This window comes from Rhipicephalus microplus, chromosome 5, assembly GCF_043290135.1.
Source record: "Rhipicephalus microplus isolate Deutch F79 chromosome 5, USDA_Rmic, whole genome shotgun sequence".
In the NCBI taxonomy this organism is placed as follows: domain Eukaryota; kingdom Metazoa; phylum Arthropoda; class Arachnida; order Ixodida; family Ixodidae; genus Rhipicephalus; species Rhipicephalus microplus.
In genome coordinates this window covers 35,486,395-35,509,979 of record NC_134704.1, presented here as the reverse complement: position 1 = coordinate 35,509,979, position 23,585 = coordinate 35,486,395, and the positions used below count along the sequence as shown (strand labels likewise).

At 43.1% G+C, this 23,585-nt stretch overlaps 2 protein-coding genes across 2 annotated transcripts; one reads left to right on the top strand and one right to left on the bottom strand.

The window, feature by feature from the left end:
* Positions 1 to 274: 274 nt before the first annotated feature.
* Positions 275 to 2,645, top strand: LOC119174726 (mucolipin-3). Its single transcript, XM_037425759.2, has one exon. The coding sequence runs from the start codon at positions 422 to 424 to the stop codon at positions 2,261 to 2,263; it is 1,842 nt and encodes a 613-aa protein (XP_037281656.2). The 5' UTR covers positions 275 to 421; the 3' UTR covers positions 2,264 to 2,645.
* Positions 2,646 to 3,589: 944 nt separating this feature from the next.
* On the bottom strand, positions 3,590 to 23,190 carry LOC119174725 (Inosine-5'-monophosphate dehydrogenase ras). Its single transcript, XM_037425758.2, has 15 exons — positions 23,129 to 23,190; positions 22,155 to 22,382; positions 20,299 to 20,347; positions 19,296 to 19,397; positions 18,598 to 18,672; positions 17,609 to 17,815; positions 15,837 to 15,924; positions 13,027 to 13,226; positions 11,975 to 12,065; positions 8,967 to 9,062; positions 8,149 to 8,292; positions 7,435 to 7,588; positions 6,573 to 6,716; positions 5,212 to 5,295; positions 3,590 to 4,318 (listed from the first exon to the last, which is right to left on the bottom strand). The coding sequence occupies exons 1-15, from the start codon at positions 23,173 to 23,175 to the stop codon at positions 4,297 to 4,299; spliced, it is 1,731 nt and encodes a 576-aa protein (XP_037281655.2). The 5' UTR covers positions 23,176 to 23,190; the 3' UTR covers positions 3,590 to 4,296.
* Positions 23,191 to 23,585: the final 395 nt, after the last annotated feature.

Here is a 23,585-nt window from a genome sequence, read left to right as displayed (position 1 = left end):
GAATTCATTCTCTCGCGAAGGGAATTTCCCGCCCTTTGTCCTTGCGTCACGCACGTGTTTTGCGTCACGTGGTACGCACTTGACTGCTGGATGTGACGCGCCAACCACGCGAATGACGGAGCGGGCGATCGGGTTTACAGCGAGGCGGAAGCAGAAAGCGCAACTAGTGCGTCGTGTTCTGCTGCCGCTGCCAGGAAAGGTTTCGGATGGGATCTGAAATGTGTGCGCGAGGAAACTGCACGCGGCGAAAGAACAAACTGCTACAAGTGCACGCGGTATCTGTCGTCCATAGATCAGGGCGCCGCCCACTCGATCACTCACGTGCCTCTGTGTTTGAAGAGGGCCAGCGGCGTGCAAAGTGATAATGCCCGGCCACACGCTGTGTTTGTGCGAAGCAGCGAGCGGGCCGTGACAGGCGGCGATGAATGCTGCGTCCATGGACGACCCACATGAGCCGTCGATCGAGGAGCAATCTTCGACCGCCGGCTCCGCAGGATTCGACGAGAAACTGAGCCGCTACCTGGAGCGCTACAGCGTCGGCTCGTCGATAAACGTGAGTGGAAGGCGCAACAGCGTTGTGTGTCACGTCGATCCGTCAGAAACTTGCGTGCGCGATGATGTTCACGAAGGACTGGTGCGCCATCCACATGCCATGGAGCGTTACATGCGGCTCAAGCTGCGACGATTCTTCATGAACCCGCTGGAGAAGTGGCGCCACAGCGGTCGCTTCCCTTGGAAACTTATGCTGCAGATATTCAAACTGGTGGTGGTAACGGTACAGGTGATCTCATTCGGCATGGAGAGCGCCACCTTTCAACGCCAGCATCGCAACACTTACATGGCCCTCGAGCACATTTTGCTGAAGGGATGGGACACGTCGCGTGATGTGCTCATCTACCCGCCTCCTGCGGGACCGTACGTGGTCGAAACGAAGGACAAGTTCTACGACCATGTCCGAAACGTCGTGCTCCGCTATAGCACCATAACTACTGACCCGGTGGGGACCTTCGAGTACGCCTCGCCCGACGGTTCTTTCCAGCCGGCTGTCTTCTGCGAAACGACGTTTAAGGATGGCCGGGTATGGCCGTTTAACTCGACGCTTAGCTTCGACAGCGAAACCGTCACCAACTGCACGAACATCACCGCTCCTTGGCTCACGTCTGACGGGGACTGGGAGGACTTCCACTTGGTGAAGTTACTGGGCCGACAAATTTCCTTCGACGAACTGATCAAGGCCAGAATATCATTCTCTCTCAAGGCACTGTACTTGACGAAGATAGACGAGTCGATTTTCTCAGAGTGCTACGAATATCATTTGTCCGTTGTTTACGACAACTCGAAGCACGATGGCGTCATTGCGATCGGGATGCATCTGAATCCCAGCTGTGCACACTGTCGCAGAAGTGTCGCCAACATGGTACCACGTACGGTTTACACCTTGCGCCAGTGTCTAAACGTGCTCATCATAGTGACATGCACCTTCTCGATGCTTTTGTGTGTCCGATCGCTCTACAGAGCCCATAAACTCTTGCGAAAGACGTCAACGTATTTCACAGACTACTTGCACCGAGAACTGCTGTGGAAAGACAAGATAGACTTCGTTGACTTTTGGTTGATCATCATCATTGTGGATGACGTGCTGCTCATAGCTGGATCCGCTGTCAAGATCCGTATCGAAGAAAGACTAGTCCCAAACCTCATGTACACTGCGTGCTCTTTGCTGTTGGGTTGCGGGTGCCTCCTGTCTTGGTGCGGATTACTCCGCTACGTGGGTTATTTTAGGGTCTACAATATCCTCATTCTCACATTGGCGAAGTCAATCCCCAACGTCATCCGCTTCCTACTGTGCACCATGCTTCTGTTCTGCGGCTACGTTGTCTGCGGATGGGTTGTAATTGGACCTCACCACATAAAGTTCCGGACGGTGTCCACATCTGCTGAATGTCTGTTTTCTATAATCAACGGTGATGACATTTTTGCGACGTTCGCCATGTTGTTTGACGGAAAAGATCTGGTCATATGGTACTTTGCGCAGGTCTATATGTACAGTTTCGTTATCTTGTTCATCTACGTTGTGGTCAGTTTGTTCGTGGCAATATTTGTTGATGCTTACGAAACCATACGTGATGCACAGACTGGGGACGATGAACCAAGTGTCATGTGGGCATTTATTGCAGAGTCCAGCGACGAACCAACTAGCAGTGCATATCTCTCAGACGACGAGCTTGAAAAACTGCGTCCTTTGTCCCGTGAGCTATCTTGATAGAAAAGCATTGTGTATACACAGTTTATACAGGAGATAACTTATGGACATAACCCACACTGCTGCAGCCTGCATTCTTCAGAATATGAGGCTGCCAGTCGAGTCATATTCACCTTATGGTCTTAGTCACTTCTTGGTTGAATGTGTAAGTGAACAGTTATTGTGACATGTGTTCTGTGTTACAATAGGTAACTAGCTATATGCACTGAAATAATGAAGTGTCATAACTTAAATGAACAAGTATTTATTGTATGTGCAATACTAATGAGGTTGCTACAAGTACAGAATAGTAGCCCCAAAACCTAGTCCTGTAGAATGTAAAAGCACTGTCTTTACTTGCTGCTTGTACTGGTTGGCAGTTACTTTTGCCAATGAAAAATAAGGGGAAAAAAAAAGGCTGGCTCTCCCATAATCGAGATAGCGTGAAAAGGCAGCATGACACACTCTCGGAGGCAGTACAAAACTTTCACCGCGAGACTCTTAGATTGCCAGCAGTAAGAAGAGCGCGAACGACCCTCTTTCAGTGCCAAAGAACAATCAAATTTATAATACCCTGTATCTCGCCCTTGCCACAGATAATAAAGTGTATGGGCTTAGTGTCTGGCCTTTGGAATGTTATTGGAAATGACAAAACTTACAAGCAATAAAACTAACACGAGTTACAAATACCAAAACTTACAAGCGATATTTTAAACATTTATAACTAAGCAATATGGTCTTTGCAACTTGTTTGGCCAGTAACTAGCATGTGTAGTGCTTCCCACTATGTTCTTTCAATAATGCCCAGATGTTCTTGTTTGAGTGCCCACACAAGGGCTCTGAATTTAGCCTTAAGGTAACTTAAGTCATCAAGAATGGAAGTCAAATCAATTAATACTTAAATATTTACAAGTTAACCCTGCTCATATCTGCTAAAGTCAAACTGGCTCCCCCAATGCAAAGGTACAAGTCAGAATAGTTCTCTGAAGGATGCCTTGGTTAAAGCATATCATATCTGCCAATGCAAACCTTGGTTAAAGCACATCTGCCAATGCAAACCTTCGCATGGCTTGCAAAACAAACATGAGCTAGTTGCTCTTGCATATCATGTGAATCTAGCTGCAATTCACAAGAGACAGTACAAAACTAAATTTTGTACCAATTTTGTTTCTTCAGTCATCTTTTGTCTAATGCACCAAGATTTGCATGCCACTTCCACTAGGACTAACTTGTAATAGAGATTTGCATCGCAGTCGTGGCTTGACTCAACGGTGTACTCTAATTGCCAGTAAAAGTCCAGATTGAATGAATAGCACACAAAGAAGCACTAAGCCGCTGACAAGAATATTCAGTTGCATCGCATGTAAACTTTATTCAAATGGCACAATATAAAAAAATAATTAAACAGTAGGTACAGCCGTAGTGAACTTCGAGATGCTTCCCAGCTGCCTCAACACCAAGCCATGTGCCATCCCGCACATTCAGTGGTTCATCTGTACAGCTCTTTACAAAATATTCATGCAAGGTATAGCTTATAACAGATCGACATGCTTCACGTCGTTGCAAATGATGCCATTCTTGCAGACAGCAAGAGGTTTGAGAAAATTCATCCAGACTTTGTGTGCGCTGTTAAGTGTAGCAACAGTTCATATAAATTGTACATTGCCTACTATCACAAAAACTTGAGCGTAACGAAAAAAACAAAACAATTCAGCTCTCCAGTACAATGGAATGTGAACCAAAATGTGCGCACTGAATTCAAAATAAAGATATATTAACAATAAAACTAAATCAACATGGTATCTTGACTTTACGTCGCATGAACAGCAGATAAAGTTACTTTTGCTGCGGTACTTCGATCTGGCATTGTACCACACGGTTTGGCCGCAGTAAAAACATCGGGACTACTGTTGTATAAGCTCGCGTTGAAAAGTTCCTTCTCGCTGTGGCATCGCTTCCGATTCGTTTGTCATTTCTTGGCGTCGATTCTCTGCGGGAATGTTGGTCAGCATGGGCGGCTTTGGAGGACTTCCCATTTTACTAAAAGGCCTGGCTCAATACAGCTTTTTCTCAAACCTGGAAAAGAACAGTTTTCACAGGAATGTCACATTGTGAAAACTTTGTGCCTTTTACACTGTTATGAAAATTTTTGGCTTTCATTCAGCAGATTTTGAAGTGCGTAGTGAAGAATCATACAGCATAGTACGCAGCTTTAATAACTGTACAGGTTTTACTTTTCCAAAGCCATGATATTAGCGAAAGACGTTGCAGTGACAGGCTCCGGAAATTTCATGTACCTTTCATGCTTTTCCTACTACAAAAACAAAGTAAACTGCACCAAATTTACCTGAAAAATCTTATTTGCTCAATTTGTAAAACTTTTTTTTTTTTCTGAACAAAATGACACCATTACTTTACGTGGTGTTTTTAATTTCATAATTTATGAAAAAAAAAAAGATGGCTCTAAGACGGTTTCACCCCATGGCAATACGATGAATGATGGCAATAAAATGAAAGCCGAGCCACTAATGGCACAACATAGAAAAATGTAGCCATGTAGTGTCAAAAAACGCAAATACAACAAGTCTAGTCATAGGTTCCAAGTGGGACTAATTTTGTTGATGGCGACTACACTAGTCATTGGCAGTGAAGGGATTAACGTGCCACTAAATCTAGGTACACAGGCCTTAAGCATTTTCGCTTTTGCCAAAAATGCGGCTGCCGTGGACAGACTGATCCCACAACCTTCAGGTCAGCAGTTGGGCACAATGCAGTTTCAAAAAGCATCATTAATTAAAGAGGCAACGAGGACTCTCTTCTAACTTCAACTATGAATGCTTAGTCAGAATGTAGGTCACTTTACATGCTAAACTAGTTGTGATAAGAGTCTCTTCAAGTCTTCAAATTTTCTCTTTCTTATTTTTTAATTCTGTGGAGCTATAAAGTAGCAGAGAAGAAAGGTCACTTACGAGTACAAGCCATGCACTCCACCCTCAGCCTGAGCAGAGACTGATCTCTTCTCAAACTTGATGTCGCCCGAGTACATGTTTGTCCTGCGGCAAAAATTACGGAAGGAAACTTGGAACAGGGGCAGAAGCAACGTTGCCTGGTGGTACAGACACGAAAGCAAGAGATTTATTAAGGTGTAGCGCCCTGCATCTAACCAGCTGCCGCTTGCAAGACTCCAAACTGCACAGATTGTTTCATATAGGAGAGAATATATTCATTCGCAGCTTCTCTTAGCGACACATACTTACTGTCGCACTAGGCATAGCAGTCCGAGGAGGACATGCTGAAAGAGTTCTCTCAAAACACAGCAGCTGTGAAAGAATGACTTAAATCTCAACCTAAGTGTTTTATCTGGATATGAAGGCAGAAAGACAAAAAATTTTACGAATACGAAAATAGGATCCAGACGGTAAATATACAGCAGTCTCTGTTCAAAATTTAATTTCAAGTGACACAGAAAGCTAGCAAAAATAACCACTTCTTATACAAGAACCGATTAAAAACAACAAATATAGACCAGTACCTCACGCTAAGTGTGGCATATAACACGAATCGCATGACATATGCAGAACACATGGCTTCTTAGTGTAGCCTGTAGGGGTGCTGAATCGCCTAGTAGGTGGCATGCGTAAACCTAGATTACAGTGACAAACACGCATATTGTCTACTTATATATGCTGTTTGAAGGCTGCCAACGAGAAAACTACACAATGGACAACCAAGTGGAATTCGCAAGACTGCTCGAGTTGTTATATGTACTACTACTTGCTCATAAACAAATTTAATGCAAAGTAAAGTTATGTTGCCTGCACTATATAGTTCTATAAAATTAACTAGAGGAGACTGAAGCACTGGGATCGTTCAGCCACCATGGGAATGATGGGTAGTACACAAATTTGCCTAATCTTCGTCGTTGCGGGCTTCTAACGCACTTGTGGCTTTATTTATTGTTGTGCCTTGGCTTTGTTTCCAATGAAAGAACGAACCGTTGTTAACTTTGTGACATGATTTGAACTGGTCAGCCTAAAAGGTTAAAGTGGTGAAGCGTACCTGCTACACCATTGCGGATTGTCGTCTCGTAACAAAGCAGCTCGAACCCTGCGAAGCCAATAGAGCTGAAAGTGTGAAAATTTGACAAATTTGTGTACTACCCATTATTCAGATGCTTGCTGAAGCGCCATGCGTTGCAGTTTCCATAGGCAATAGCGCCAAAGTTCCCTCTAGTGTATTTATAAAAGCTTTTACGGTCCGCATTATACACACTACGTATCTATTACTCTATCACGCTCAATCTGTTCATTGTGGATTACGGAGTACTCACTTGAGCACGTCCAGGCTGCGAGCGCCGATGTCCTGGCAGCCAAACCTGATGCCTGTGATGAGGTACGGCACATAGCGGTGGATTGATCCTTTGTCGACAATGGTGCCCGTCACTCCCTGGGCCACCCGGACCTTGTCCTGTTCACTGCAAAGACAAACTACCCATCAGACAGGCCTGCTGGGACTACTAGGCAAATATGTTCCACTTAACCGGAGTTTCATTTACCGAGAAGCGAACAGAGTTAAGAATTCAAGTATAACACCAATCATATTAGAGGCAATTGTTCAATTCTATTTACTAAGCAACTCCGTTTAGTAGCGGTTTAACTTATTCATTTCAGCTAACTTGATCAATTTTCCTCATTGTCACAAAAGAGGTGAACTTTCAGAACATCAGGTTCTCATGAGCATAGCATCCAGATCACAAAGACATAGATGGTAGGGGCCCTGCCATTTCGTAGGTGAAGCCTCAACTGAACTGTTAGGCTCTCATTGAGAATATGTTACAGCAATACTAAACTCTCCGCCTCGTTCTCATCAGCTCCTAACACCAGCAGAAAACTTCATAGTAGTTACTTGTGAAGTGACAAGCATCTGAATTGGAGCCATCAGAGTATGTAACAAATTATGGAAGTTGTGCTCGTTGTTTTGCACTTTCAACATCAACAAATGCATAACTGCTCACAAAAGAATCTTTTATGGTAGTCCATTGATCCTTGAGAAAGCCAACCTCTACTTGAAAAAAGTTAATTATCATGCAAAGCCTAATGAAAGTCCTACACCCTTTAGCAAGCTTGAAGGAAATGCCTTTCTTGTCCTTCCTCAGAGCTGTAGCTGTGAGAAGAGTGAAACAACAGACTAACCTTTGATGGTATCGGTTCAGGCTGCCGCTGTCCTTGGCACTGTCCATAGCATCCAGAGATCCCATGCCACGGTACTTCTTGAGACGCACACCGTTGGAGAAGAAGTATTCGCCGGGAGCCTCAGTTGTGCCAGCCAGCATGGAACCCATCATGACTGCCGTGAACATGTCGTAAGTAATGCCATCAGACAGTACTATGAACTCTGAGAAAATATGAGCACTTTTATTGGACATGCCCGAATTTTGCAACAATGCCGATTTCAACTTCTGTTCTTTCCACGTTTCTTCAATGGTGTGGTTGCTGCTGCTTCTACTTGGGCATGTCATTATGAACAACAAACTGTAGAACTGGAGCCCCAGAAAAGTTTTTCCATACAAATTGTGAATGATATTTACAAAGCTATGTTTAAATGTGTGAAAGCAGAGCTACAAACATGTATCTAATAAGTGTGAACAAGCAACAAAACAAAGAGGATCACAAAAGCACAAGAGGTCTAAAGAAAAAAAAAAAAGAAAAGCAGTCACAAATGTGTGATTTATCAACAACAAATAATTTTGCAACCTATATTATAACGAATGTATGCAAAAAGAACGCATTTATGCCTTCTAATCAATACACAGCTAAACTGTTAGTAATCACCCAAAAAAGATCAAACAAAATGTGCCTTGTCCTTTTGCAGAACTGCAGTAAATGTTATGAATGCTGCAAGCTTACCAGTGGAAGCACCCAGGGCTAAGGCTTTGATGATGTGGCCCACAGAGCTAACGCCGCCATCCGCTACCACAGGTACACCAAACCGCCTTGCGTACTCCGCCACCTTGTACACCGCTGTAGCCTGCGGCCTTCCACATGCCATCACTGCGGGAAAAACCAAGGGTAACCCAGCACGCTTAACCTCATTTGCCATACACAACAAGCATTCTAAGAGCAGCACAAATCCTGTTTTAAGAAACCTCAATTTAAAGTTGCACCATTACAATTGTTTTGTTCTGCTCGCTCATAACATTGGATCTTATTTTCATGAAAGTGCAAAAACACGAAGGAACAAGTTGTGGTGTATCTACTATTTTCGAGAAAGGTCTCCAGAACATTACAATAGCTGATAAACTCTTCTGTGTTTATTGCAGAAAAGAAAAGGCCAGTCCCGCCACATTGGCAATTCCCGTTTTTGTCTATGGTCGTTTGATTTTTCTCATATCCCAGTTTCATTAGAAAGAGCACACTTGTATTTCCACTGACGCATATAGTACAGCTAGCTTCAGCTGGCTTCATACGACTGCAAATAATCAAAATACCCGAGCTTGGCACTGCTTCTCATTCGTGTATCATCAGCCAGTTCTTTGCAGTAAAGGCTAGGGCTCTAGTAACAATAATATGATCCAGCTTCCCATTCTAAGAAGGGAGGACAGGTCACCCATTGTGGCTGGTTGCAAGCGGGCAATGGAAAAGTCCTCTATTAAGGTTCTACATTTGGCATGGCCGACGAGACTGAGCATTCACTGCACTGCATTACAAGTCAGCAAGACACTCACCTTCCTGGGTGATGCAAATGGAGCCAGAGCCCATGCCAACGCGAAGACCGTCGACTCCAGCGTCGATGAGGTTCTTTGCCTGAGCGGACGTGACAACTGCAGTGCGTGCCAAAATGTGTGAACGAAGAAGATCTCTGCCGAAATTTTTACATTTACTAGACACACCGTGTAAAAGACTCATAAAAAAAACCCAGAAAAAGACTGGCCTAAAAGGAGTCTTCCTAAGAGAAGTTGTAGCGTGCAAAGCATTTATTGTACTAATCTATTACATTGTTGTAACAGCATACAGCTAATAGTAGCTGACATTAAACAACAGCAGGCAACAATACTCAAAATTGCCTCGTGCTGGTGTTACACAAGTAAATATGCCATATGTACATCTCGTGTTGGGCATATCAAGATTTATACGGTTGAAACACAGGCCATAATCATTTCGTGCACTCTGTCAAGCTATTTATCCCGTTTATGTCATAGCATGTGTGTTATGTGTACTCCGAGCTTACAACAAACACCGGATTGCTGTCATTTATGTTAACCTCATGGTATGTCATTGATGTTTCATACATGCATGTTGTGCCATGCACACTATAATACAGTTAAACCTGCTTATAATGAACCTCCGTATAATGCATTCCTCGATATAATGAAGTGTTTCTATTCCTTGCCGTTGCTCCATAGAAGCACATGTATTTGCGACCTCTATGTAACAAAGTAACAGTGGGAGACAACCTTGATATAACGAATTTTCCTCACGAACAATCTAGTAATTTTACTCCGCATTTTGGCACGAGCATGCATGTCCCGCGACTTCCCCTCCGCTGACTAAGCGCCAATTGGCGGCGGCGCCCAGGCGAGAGCGATCGCTTGTTATTGGGTGTGGGTGGGTGAGCGCGAGGCGGACCTGCACACCAGGAGCTATCGTGCGCAGGTGTGTGCCTCCCTACTCCAAACCAAAATAAAAAAAATTACTTTCGCGCATTGGTAATGCCACGCTTTTTACATATACGGGGCCGCACTGCCCATGGAGAGCGCTTTACCAAATAGTTTTCCGCGGTGTTCGTTCGCTCTTCGTTTCCGGCGCCGTGCGCGCGTGCATAGATTTACTGCGAGCGCAAGGTGCGGCCCTCGACGACGTCCAGTTTTGCTTTTTTTTATTAATGCAATAGCAATTATATGGACAGTCTCGGCTGGTTTCTTGCCATCACTGCTGCCATTTACATATGCATGAAAAAAAAAAAGCTGCCCGCATACGGCGCTCAGTTCGTCACGATGCGCCGACGCGCGCTTGTCTCCCACATGTACTTTGCCCCGCTAATGAAGGGAGGGGGGGTATAAATGCTTGGGCACACGCCCTTATTTTTCGGTGAAGAGAATCGCGCGCCTTCGACTTTGACCAGAACGACTGCATTTAGTTGCCGGGCGCACAAAGATCACTTCGCTCGCAGGACAGGCGCCGTTTGCGAAAAGAGTGTGCTTTTCAAACACAGCAAAGTAACAACTAGGGCACATTGTTGGTTTGCACTCATATCTGTACCTGTGATTACGTTTCGTGCCTCATTTTTGTTTAAACAGAGCGTTAAGTGTCGAGCGGTAAACATTGTTAGTTCGCTCTCGTCCTGCGTATGTTGTTTTCTTGTGTCATTTGTACGTGAGCAGCGTGCTGCACGTTTCGATCTGCTTGCCATTCTCAGTGTTACATTCCAAGAATTGTTATTGCACTCATTGCTGCGCCCTTGCGGCGAAATTCTTACTTTCTTTAATTTCGGACAACGAGTGTCGTCTTGCGCCGCGAGTTTGCAGGTTGGTAGCTTTCGCGATTAGCCGATTAGTTCTGGCAACAACACGACGGCGCGTTGAATGGAATGCAATGAACGCGATAGCAAAAATAAGAAGTAAGGCTGGCAGTCAACTCTTTCGGATCTGATATCGCAGAATTGCTACAAAACGCTAGTGTGAGCAAATACGACCGCTCCAGGGACAAGTGCTCTTTTCACACAGTCCCTTTGCGTTGAAACCACACTGATACTCGCCGAGATAGCAAGCGCACCAATGATCGAGACGGCCTTTAATATCCACCTTCATAGTTACTATTCAAGCGATTCCCCTCTCCGCGTTGTTTCATGCTCGTTCAAGACGGGTGGTTTACTTTCTGTTCGAACATTCGACGGCAGTTCTAACACGCAGGAGAAGTTATCTTATGCACTTTCCAGATGATAAGGATGGGCCGACTAGATCATTTGACCTCTGCTTAAGCAGCCCTCGCGCGCTTTTAGCCGCTCACGAAAGTTACGATGCGCGGGAGCGTGTTATCAATTTGGACTTGTTACGGAACATGGCGGCGATGGCAAAAACCCGCTGAGAGCCTCCATATAATTGCTATCGCAATAGTAATGCAGTTTCTTTTACTGTAAAACGAGTGTATTAGGTTAGCTCTGCCTTCAGTCCCTTTTTTTTTGTTTAATTTGCACATTTATTTTCTGAATTTTGGTACCAAACCTGCATATAACAAAATCCTTTCATAACGAATTTTTTCGGGAATTTATCAATTTCGTTATATTTAGGTTTAACTGTATACCGACGAAAAATCAATGAAACCACCCTGAGATACGAGATATCAACAGACAAAGACAACTTTGATGCCATCTTGTCACTTATGTCATCCATGTCATGCCATGACAAAGCACTCATCTGGGTCACGCATGCATGTCACGGCAAGAACGTTCTGGTATGGACCCAGTTATTGAAACCTTTGATGAAATGCCCCCTATGACATGACATGGGAGGGTAGATAGTACTTCCAAAGTACCTTTGGTTCCCCAGCAATGCTTATAAAACTCTCCATGGAAAACCCGATTTGACAAGAGCAAATCATGTGCAGGTCCCAAGCAAGCTTGTATTAATACGGTGCTATACCAGCTATCTACAAGTAGCAGAACTAAACGCATGAAAGACAAGCCTGGCTTAATTAATGCATTGACACGTGCAGTAACAGGTATTAGATGGCTTACCGTTCCCTCCGATGATTTGCAGGTTTGGGTATTTGTTCTTGATGTACTTCACCATGGTGATCTGGTAGATGGAGTTGCCTTGTGAAGAGTCCTGCGTAACATTGCAAACAGTGCTGTTTTTACACATCCAAACTTGCATACCAGAGGCAAGGCTCACCAAGAAAAGCAATGCAGAACACATTCGGTGCTCTGAAATGTCTTTGATCAAACAAGGGTTAGGAATAAGGTATTGACTAGACCGCAAATAATAGTGCTGCGGAAAATAAACACTGATGTCTGACCTTAAACATTTTGCTCGTGAAACATGGCTGCTGTTGCTTAGCAAGTGACTGATGCTGTAGCAATAGGCTGAGGGAGCACGCAGGTCGGCATGCATTAGAAGAAGAAAAAAACTAGAACATCAACTGGTGACTTGTGCACGAGCAATATATACATGATAGCAGAATTATTCAAATTGCCAATGAGGCATACCTGTGGTTGTACTGCTGGTACAACATGAAAGAGGAACTGACAGTAAATGAGGCCCGGTCCTTCAACTGCTCTTCACTAAGCATGATACATAGTGCAGAAATGAACACTGGACAAGACTATGAGCGCTAACTTTCCATGAAAGTTTAAAGCAGATTGTATGTATATTGATTGTATGTACGTTTCCTCTCGCGACAATATATAATGTGGTCTGAAACTGCAAGAAGGAAAGAGATGTAAAGGCTACAGAAAACAGAAAGTTCCATCCGTGAACTGCGCCGAAAATTCAAGTTTCTTCTTTGACATGTTCCAGATATCGCTCGCACGATCTGCAAGAGCTTTATTAAAGTTAGCGCTCGCCCAGTCGTCCTATGTTCATTTCTGCACCGAGTTCTCTGCTTGACAATGAACAACAAACACCCCCCAAACCCAATACTTTCCTCGAACTGTTGATCCCGCTCGAATGAAACATTGGCTAGTTGTGACCAGTCAACAGACTAGTTTACAGCAAACACTCGCCGTAACTTGGCGGCAAAAGCACAAGAAGATAACCGCTATGGATGTCGTGCCGTGCAAGCACTAACCAGTACGACAACATCTACGCCAGCTTGAACCAGGAGATCCAGGCGATGCTTGTCCGTCTCCCTGGTGCCGATCGCCGCACCAACCAGCAACTGCTTGTTTTCGTCCTTTGAGGCAAAGGGGTAGCTTCGACTCTTCTTCAAGTCCGTGCGTGCAATCAGCGACACCAGTTCGCCCTGCTGATTCACCAGGGGAAGCTTGCCTGTACACAGGAGAAGTTGACCGGTTAAACATGCACAATTCGCAGCAGTGGAAGTATTTACATGATAACTGGAAAGTAGGTCAATCCCCCAAAATTTCAGAGAAATAAACGGTGTGTGTGGGGGGGAGGGACACACGAGCACGTTTTATTTTAAACACTTATTTACAATGCGTTCATAAAAAAAAACTGTCAAATAACAGTGCACCAAGGTGGCTTCACGGCAGTGCTTGAAAGCTATGCAGAAAAGATAGCTTCGCAAAAATACGCGGGGATTATTTTCCGAGAGGCTTTACAACCGAACCTAGTTTTTTTTTATTCCAGGTCGACCCCCTAATTTCAGATTTAAAATTGAGACAAAATTTATCCGACCAACGTTCAAGTAAATACGGTAAAACTGAAGCTAAATACTTAAGCGCTCGCAATGCGAGTGTTGCAGTAGGCACAATTTCGCAATGTATAGGATGGAATCTTCCACTTTCAGCCGCTTTTGTGCAGTGCTACAGGATATCTTTCAGCAATTGCATCAGCCAGCCGAACTCGCCGCAGTAAAATTTAGTTGAGTAAGGCAAGAGGGCAAGACAAACTTATGAACCAAAAAGGTGGTCCACAGAACAACGTTAAATAAGTAGGCTTGTGTCAATATTTCAATGAATATTACTGCATACAAATTTGCTTTGATTCGAATTTAAATTACTGGAAATTTCAAAGCATACTAAATGAACGAATATGTTTATTAATTCGCATGTAATCCCCTGTAAAGGTTATTTCACTGCAGTGAAGCAAAGCTAAGCCGTGAAAACGCCTACCGAGGGGGAAACCCACACTGCCGCAAAGCGCAACTTGAAGGTCAAATGAACATATCCTCACATCGATTAACTGTTTTTTTTTTAAAGCTTAAAAGCTTGTTATAACGGCTTATATGCTGTAGTTGTCGTAAATATTAAAACGTAACATATTTTAAAGGTTATCACTAACATTAAACTGAAAGTCGAATCCTGCTACTATTCGAAGTTGTTTCCACTTCCTTTGAAACAAGAAGAATGACATTTCTACAGGCCTTGTTTCCATATAAAAACTATTGTGCAGGTTAGTTTCATCATAACAAATATGCTCATTCAAAGAAAAATGTGATGCTATATAGTATTTGAATTCAATTCGACATTATTTGACCGAAATCATTTGCTTCGAATTGGTTTCGAACATTAAAGTCGCTATTCGTGTAAACCTAGACGAAAAATTCTTTAATGCAGGGTGTGTCGCTTCTTGAGCCACCGTCACTGCAACACAAGTGTAATTTGGTCTTTTCTTCAAGGCTGCAGTTCTGAAGATGACAAGAATGCTTGTTGACACCCCATGTTCCTTCAAGCTTCCACCTTTGCCTAAACATCTGTTTCATAATTATCTTGAATGTTGAATAGAAAGATGGATGTGAGTGCAAATTCTAAAACGAAATCTATGGTTCAATTACTGTACAATGCTTTAACAAAATAGATATCTAACAAGGTGTTGTACTAGAATGACTGCACAACAATGCACAACAATATATGAAAGGTCATTTAGACAATGCCACAACTACCACATATTGAAATTGCTCTCAACATCGCATGCTGTAGCTCCTTTGTAGCAAGGAATTAAACAAAAACATATGTAGCAGTGTGTCTAAATAGGTGGCGCTCCCTAAACAAAAGTTTAAGTGCCCTGAAAATATTGAATAGGTTGAATTTTTACTCGGTCGAGAAAAAAGCCTAACTAAGAGCGTCAGCCTCCTGTATCTTGCCATGAAAAGTCAAATTATAAGCATTACATAGGAGCAGATTAGAAATTGACATTTGCCGTGGAACGGCTGTCCTGATAACTTCTGTTGCCGATTGTACGTCAATGCTGCTGCAGACATTTCGTTCTGTACACTTGAAGCAAGAATGCAGGGAATGATTTGAGGCAAAAATTACATTTAGCTCCTTACATTTCGACAGCCGTGCATACTAGAAAATCAAGTTTGAAATGTGTCCTTCCCTTTCAAAAGAAATTGCAAAGCAGCTTTCTCATTCAGTTGACAACGTAAAGAGCAAAGTCAGTTATTACACTGAAATCGCGGAGAAGCCCAACAAGCACACTACCAAAGCCAGCCAACTTAATGTCCAACGGAAATGAGTCATTATCAGTTGCAGTTATACGTCCCAAAATCTACTACACGATCATGATCCCGTCGTAGTAGAGGGCTCTGGAAATTTCAACCACCTAGGGTTCTTCAGTGTGTACCTAGACAACAACAACAGCAAAAAAAAAATGGAGTGTTTGGGGAGTAGTTCTGCCACACAACAATAACAGTCATCTGACTTGCTCGCATTTCCTATTTTGAAAACCCGGCGCTGGTCACTTTCCTTTCTGGAGTGCAATGTCACACTGATAATGCACATGCAGTTCGTGACCGTGAACTACCGAAACCATGGTGATAGCATGAGGAAAGTACTCGAAGTAGATGACGATCATTGTTGTGTAGCAGGAACATGAACCTCTAGCATTTTAACGTCTAACAGCAAAAAAAGTAGCTTCGCCTGATTGTTAAATAATTTTTCAACACTCTACTAGACTTCTAAAACTCAAAGTCACCTTTCTTGCTCTTCTGAAGCAGTGAATTGGCCTCAGTCAAGGTGACCTTGGAGGGTGCCACAACCAAGTCCTTTAGTGAGGTCATCACCTGCAGAAGGTAGAGTGAATAGCATTTGTATGCGAGAGAACTGAGCAGCCGAGTTCGATTTGCAGTGCTATCCTTCACAAAGCAACTTCGATGAACAATTTAATGTGTGGGTGCCTCAGTGAGAAACACAGCTTTCTAAAGTATTATTTTGGTACAATCAACAACTGCACTGAAACCACTCAAGATTTCTACAGAAAGGCACCGGATACTTGCGTACAAAGCACAGCTATTTATGAAAAATATTCATTCCCTTCTCCTGCTAATTTCAGCAATGACAAAATAACAATTGGGGCTTAACATCCCGAAACCTCCATATGATTATGAAAGACACCGTAGTGGTGAACTTCGCAAATTTCGAACTCTGGAAATTTAGTGCACCTAAATCTGAGTACACAGGCCTCAAGCTGCCAAAATTCAGCTGCCACGACAGGAATTTAATCCAGTGAGCTGCGGGCCAGCAGCCAAGCATGATAACCACTATACCACCATGGAGGGTAATTTCAGCTGTGACATCGGCTCTTTCTACGGTTCACAAACTTATCAAAGAACACACCAAGTTCTGAAATTGCTTGCTTTTAAGACAAAATCATTTAAGAACGCAGCTGCACCACAATTATTTGGCAACCCAAAATGAGACATGTTGCCAAGCTTTGCGTCTGCTTGAAGTACCATTTCAAGTGTTGTACAACGCTGACAATAGAAATAAAAGAATGATGTACGGGAACTGTAGCAGTACTGCAGGGTGGCAGCAGTTATTAGATTTAGAATCCACGTATCACTCGAGTACTTGGAGGAAGCAATGAAATGGCCAGTAATTATTACTCAAATTCAAACGAAAAAAAAAAAAAACACATTTAGCCCATCATTTTTTTTTTTTTCTGGACTGAACCAGATAGTGGCAGCCTCATAATTATTTACATGTTCTGGGAAAATACTGGCGTCTGTCCTGCCGCTTTATTGCGAGCTTTATCACACTGTGCACCTTGCTCACACAAGTGATTTATAAAACAAGATTCCACATCTTTACATTGTGCGCTGACTGCCTGTTGAGTTGTCAAACACTTTGTTAAATTAAATTTATATGATGAATGCTTAGAGACGTATTGAAGCCAGCTCCATTGAAGCGTGGCATCACAAGCCAGTGATCGATTGAATTAATATTTCAGGCTGAAACCGGCTATAACAAAACAGTCACATTTACAGTTTGATATCATAATTAAGCATAATTTATAATTTCTGGCAGAATATGAGGCAACTGAAAAAGCAGTATGTGAAGCGACATAAGAAATGTTGCTTTGTAGAAGAGAAGCAATATAAAAACCCTACCATACTCTCAAATTTGCCATTAATGTAGCCAGCTGCACAGCAATATTAAAAAATTGTTTTGGTTTTGATACCATTAGTACTATTAGAATATAGCAGTAATTCATTCTCACAATGGAACAGGTAGAGGATTGTCCACATCTAAGGTGAACACTTCAGTTGTGTTCAAGACGTTATAGAAGCAGATCTTTAATACATAACTTGGAAAATCATTGTGTTTGGCGACGCAATAATTAAAGTTGTACTAATATAAAGAACATTGCCCTTGTGGAGTAAACATAGTTTTACTAGTTCCAATACTAATTAGGTGCCTAGATTACACATGGACAACCCTGTAGATACCAATTAAAAGCACCCTCACATCAGATAGGAGCTTGTTGTGGTCTTCAGGAGGGATGAAGTCGATGTCCCTGGAGGTGACCATGCCGACAAGCTTGCCACCGAGCTTCCCAGTATCCGTAATGGGAACACCGGCAAAACCGTGAGTCCTCTTCACTTCAAACACATCTGCTACACAGTTGTTTGGGCTCAGAACGACGGGGTCGTGGATGAAACCATGCTTGTATTTCTGCAGGAAATTGTGTTTTAACAAGAACAAGTTTAAGCACTCAAGTGTGAAAAAACAACATTCATGACAACAGACAAGGCACACTAGAGCAACAAAATAGTAAGGTATACTCTCAGTAAATGAAACCTGAAGGGACCAGGAAAATATGTTTCATTTAACAGGAGTTCCGTTTACTCAGAGTCTACTGTACTACATGTAAATGCACCCACTGCAGACGAGCTTTATAAAGTGGCAAAAGAGGTCATGAAAAATCTGGCAAAAGATATCCATTGCCAGAACACCTTTACATAAAATTGACACAGAATGCACAACCATGTCTGCAAGGGGCTGGCTTTAAAAGATTGTAATCTGTTATGCTGAACAAATGCGTTTTTCTTCATTGTAGAACAACTGGGCATGAACAGGCAAGTGACAGCAGCAGCACAGCAGAACCCCGTAAAGTTTTTTGTGGGACCAACAATAAAATAGTCACGAGCCAAAAGTTACATAAAAGGTCTGTAAATCCCTTATTTGAAATGTACTGTTAGCTTCTTTTACAAAACATTAACCAAGGGGTTCCGAGGTTAAAATAGTGGTCCTAGCTAATGCAATATTGTCCTCTCAAATCTGTTTGCATGGATTAAGTCTTAAGTGAAACATCATTTTCAATGAACAGATTCAGTCATTTTTCTTACGCAATGCTCTGACAGGACAGCACCTGTAGTATCGGCGATGTGAAAGCACTTTTGAGCTGATAATGAAGATAAATAAAAATTAAGAATGAAATGAGAGTTGCTGCATACCTTCACTTTGTTCACCTCGCTGGCCTGGTGCTCTGGAGTACAGTTGTGGTGAATGATACCAATGCCTCCGCAGAGCTGCACAGTCAGACTCAATTAACAGTGGATCTGCCAGTGCAACTTACACTTTACAGATACAAGGTTAGAGTGGGAGACAAAAATCCTAATAGCAGCAGTGTATTCCTTTAAGGCAAACATAAAAAGGACCTTCAAGGCAATCTTTAACACAAGCACGTTAAAAGGCACAATACATGCACAGTGAACCACATATAAGTGTCCGAACAATTCAGCTAGTTTTCATACAATATTTTATAGCTTGCTGTTGTGTAAACAAAAAAGGTATAGCATTTATGAAACGAAATTGGCTAGAACCTTTTCAGGTTGACTAAGGCTTGCCCTACTTTAGTTGCATTTTCTAGCCAACACAAGCCAACAAGTTAAAAGATGCACACAAGGACGGTTTTTGCACATTTTCAGGATTAAACATTGGTCCATGAAGACTTTTCATTGTCAATGTCCCCATATGAATACGACATGAAATAAGGTGTATCCACTGAATTCACTTTTATATATATTGAATTTTCACATCACGCAGAGCATAAACAGAACATGATCACAGAACATGACAAGTTGTCTGGTACTACACAGGTTGCACAAGGTTAACAGAGGACTTAAGGAAAGCCGAATCTAGACACACTTACCGCCATTGCGATGGCCATCTCAGATTCTGTGACTGTGTCCATAGGCGACGATACCAATGGGGCTTGGAGGGTAATTTTTTTGGTGAGCTTGGATGTAAGCTCCTGTTTGGAAAAGAAAAACAAGGGAATCAGGCATAGGTTTGTCTAAATTTTGAACTCTCCTACAAAAAGTGCTTTCATTTATTTTCATGGTGCCAGATATGATAGGGTCTTTTAGTACTTGACATGAGTCTGAATCTAATGGCCATTTTCTTCCTCAGGAACTTTGTGAATGAGTAAACAAATTCATGAAATAATGTAACTGTGCCCACATCAACAAACCAGATCAAGAAGATACACCTGCAGCATTTCTTTTTGCTTAAAAGAGAGTGTTCTCGTGTAATCTGTTGAAGATTGCCGAGGACATTTCATAGACAAAAAAAAATCTTATGAAATACTAAAGTTCTCTTTTTCACAAATACAGAAGAAGTTGCCCAACTATGAAATATCACAATGACTGGTGCTCTTGTATGCCTCACTATACTTAAAGCAGTTTTGTGACCATGCACTGCTTCATTAATTCACTTAGCAGGCAACTGCACAGCCTAGGGCAACACATCAGATTTTCTGTATTCGCAACCAAAATACCATTCATTACCCACTAGAAGCAGACAATATGCTAACATTACATCATACGACAACACATTTAACTTCATATTTGTAATAAATATTCCGAGGATTATTTGAGGAAGCTGAAAACATTTCCCGAAACAACGTTATAGAGCAACACATTTTGACGCTACTTGATTCCGTGGCATTGGATTCCGTGATGCAAGACAAAGTACACATTTCTGTTTAGTAGATATGACAACCTAAGCCTAGTTCCGAGATGAACGATGTGAAGACAATAACAGACAAAGAGAGATACATATTGTTGCCTTTGCACCTTTCATCTCAGAGCATGCTAAACGAACACTCCCAGTCACCCATCATGACCTAGGCTCAAGACTAATGCAACACTTACGACATCGTCAGCGTTGAAATCAATGTAGCCGGGAAGGATGAGAAAGTCGCTGAAACAAAAATAATCGAAGAGTATTGGTAAGATTAGTGCAGCACAAAACAACCAGGAGAGAAGTTGAATAGCAATGAGCATTAGTGAAGAATGTATAATTTTTAAATATATACATTACAACAACCTTGCAAGAGAGATGCACAGTGCTTGCCTTCCATAACTCTATGCAATGGCAAAAACAGTGTTAAATATGTAACACTTGCATTAAACACTGGTGTAAAGATTGAGAGGTGGCACGTGGGAACGCATCAATGTTCTGTTCACAAAGGCTGATGGGTAAGTGGCACAACAAGCTTGCCTTAGAAATTCTTTACTTAGCATATGCATGAATTCCATCAACAGCAGGAAGCAGCATTAGGTGGATGAAGGAATGCACCTGATTAAAACTACATGGTTGCAGAACACAATAGTAATAGAGCCTTCTAAACCACAAACTAACATATTAAGGCTGTGTGTTCTAACAACTCATGTAGTAAAACAAGAAGAACACAAATACAGCCAGATGCACTTTTATGGTTCGTGATCTTGTTTTTTATGCATGCACCTACTTCCTTAGGTAGAAAAGTGAAACATCAAACCATACTAAAAGAAGAGGTTACACGCTATAATAAGATCTAACAGCCACACACAAAAAAAAAGGAAATAAATTTTCAAAGGAGGGAAAACAGAGAGAAGAAAGGCAGAGTTGTTAACCACGGAGTTTCCGGTAGTCTATAGCTTTGTCTATAGTTTGCACAGATTAAATATGAAAAAAAAAACGAGCCCTCCGCCCCCCTGTATTTATAAGCGGCACTCACACGTAACCGAGGAAATGCGTGGCTTGCTGTAAATCATTCGATTTTTTTTTTTTTTAAGAAGTACCATTGATTTCGTCACAGGTAATCACCGAAGGGCACGGATGCGTTGTCTACTGTCGTCAAACATATGTGCGAATGGGGATTTGAAATATACGTACGTGTTAGCTGCGAATTAATAAAACAGCACGGATACTGCCAGCGAGCGCTAAGGCATACCACTGAACTGAATGATACATAGGACGGTGAAAAACAAGAGTTAAACGCCGTTAAAGCAATCAGCGGACAATTGTCGCGCGCGTAATTAGACGATCGCACGCAACCGCAGTGCAACTTTCGCAAGCGGTGGCAGATTATCACACCGCGCGCATCAAAGAGAGGGCGGCACGAAACTGCGCGATTTGAAAAATGCTGCGGCACCTAGAAGAAAGTTGTACCGGGCACAACCATTTATAGGAGGCACTGGCACAACATGGGTTTCAAGACCTATTCACGGTCCGTTTCAAATGATGACATGGTCCGCATGCACCGATGACGAAGAAAAAATCCGCCAATTGGGGGGTACATTTTAGCATGCAGTAGACAGATAAACAAAATGACTACGCGGATAGTAGCTCTGTCTCGTTTTTAAACGGCGGCGCGCTAAGAATCGCTGTTTCGAAGGCGTGCCACCCCCACAGCCACGCGTATCTTTCTTTTTATTTGCTTTATTTGATTGTCACGTAGCAGCGCCAAAGTTGGGATGTTCGCTATTTTTCGTGCTCCCCAGGCGCGATGACGCACGGATTCCGGCGAAGATGCAGAGCGGCTGGGATGCCTGCCGCCAGCGCGGGCTCGACTGCCGACGGACCTGTTTGCGATAATTCAAGGTACTCTATACGAGGAAACAGAGCGCACGGAATATCAGAATATGAAAAAAAAGAAAAAGCACGCGTAGTCGTCATTAAAAAAAAAAAAAAGAATGAAGGAAAGGCTGTGTGAAGCTGTGTTTGTGCCGGAGGCGAGACGTACTTGTAGGTGAGCCCGTCGCCTTGTCCAATTAGCTGCTGGGCGGTGAGTCCATCCTCGTGAAACGTCGCCTTCTCGGCCATGGTCACTGACGGTGCCGACTCCTGAATGTCCCAAAGTGAAGTGAGCTTATCGGCCCAAGCAATTCGTGAAAACGCACATGTGCCCGCATTCCCTCTCGCGGGAGTCGGCAGCCAACCATCGCCTGCTCCTGCGATGGCGCCACCGTAACTGCATCGAGGTAAGAGTACGGTCAACGCGCGGAGGGTCTCACGCGCGCACTTGATTGGCTTCTAGATTGACGTCACCGCGGCTCACTGTGCTTCGCGCGCGTAAAACCTGTTTGCGCCTGGCTGACGGGCGCTTGCTGGCTAACATGCTTGGGGTAACAAGAAATAACGAAAAACAAAACAAGTTAGAATAGGTGCGTATAAATAAGTCCGCGATAAACAACAAATACCTCCTGTGGCTTCCTTTCAAGTAGGAATAAATCACTGTGATTACGGTGCGTCTATATTAGTGGTTAATTCCTGGACGAAATGCAAAAAAGTGCACTTGAACTCGGACGAATCATAAGCCCAGGTGGTTAAACTTGATGACAGTTTCCAGTCTCTGACATACCTTATAATAAGATCCTTGTTTGGACACGTAAAACCCCACAATTTATCTCAAATTTTAATCTTTAGTCAGGCAGTTGTGACAGACAATGATTATAAGTGCGAGCGTTTCAAACACAATGGTTAGCTCTTGTTTTCAACACGACCCACTGGAACGTGAAGACAACGCCTCTCAAAGCGATAATGTTGCTCAGAACGACACATCAGTTGTTTCCGCACTACTGTTGTTGACGACGCGTGTTCCGTGCGACAACTGCGGCGACCTCGAAATAAAAACGAGGAAATAGCGTTCAAAGACACACGCTGTGCTGTAACGAAACATGAGTGCATTGTTTTTTTGTGGAACTGTGAAAGAGTTACCGATTATGGCCACTTGTATCCAGCCAACTCTGCAGAGTCGTCAACATTAATACGCACTTCGCATCACTTTCTCTCTCTCTCTCTCTCTCTCTCTCTCTCTGAATTCCTGATTCCTCGAGGAGGAATTCTGCGCGCCGTCTCGCCTTCCGACGCATTTCTTGTTCTTTTTTTGTTTTATTCTTTTAACCAGGCTGCGCGCCAGGAATTGTAATGAGGCGCCCGTACGAAGTCGTTATAAAGCGCGCAGCGACGTGTCGGAGCGCGGCGCAAAGGAGCGATAGCGCCGCTTTGCGTCACTCTAGCGTCGGCTAATATCACAGACACTCATCCCACGCGCACTGCTGATACGATAACGACTGCCTCTCAGACGCCACGTCTACGCGTTCCCGTCTGAAGATAAGCGAGCGCGGCAAGCATGGCGGTAACATTCACCCGGCGCGGTGGACGCACTTGTATG

Bases quoted from the DNA above. Each gene is read 5' to 3' on its own strand.
- LOC119174726 (XM_037425759.2), top strand. From the start codon at position 422: ATGAATGCTGCGTCCATGGACGACCCACATGAGCCGTCGATCGAGGAG.
- LOC119174725 (XM_037425758.2), bottom strand. From the start codon at position 23,175: ATGTTGACGACTCTGCAGAGTTGGCTGGATACAAGTGGCCATAATCG. The intron at 19,398-20,298 runs GTAAGTGTTGCA...TTTTCCAAACAG, and splicing joins ATTTCAACGCTGACGATGTC to GAGCTTACATCCAAGCTCAC. The intron at 12,066-13,026 runs GTTAGTGCTTGC...AATGTTACGCAG, and splicing joins GCGTAGATGTTGTCGTACTG to GACTCTTCACAAGGCAACTC.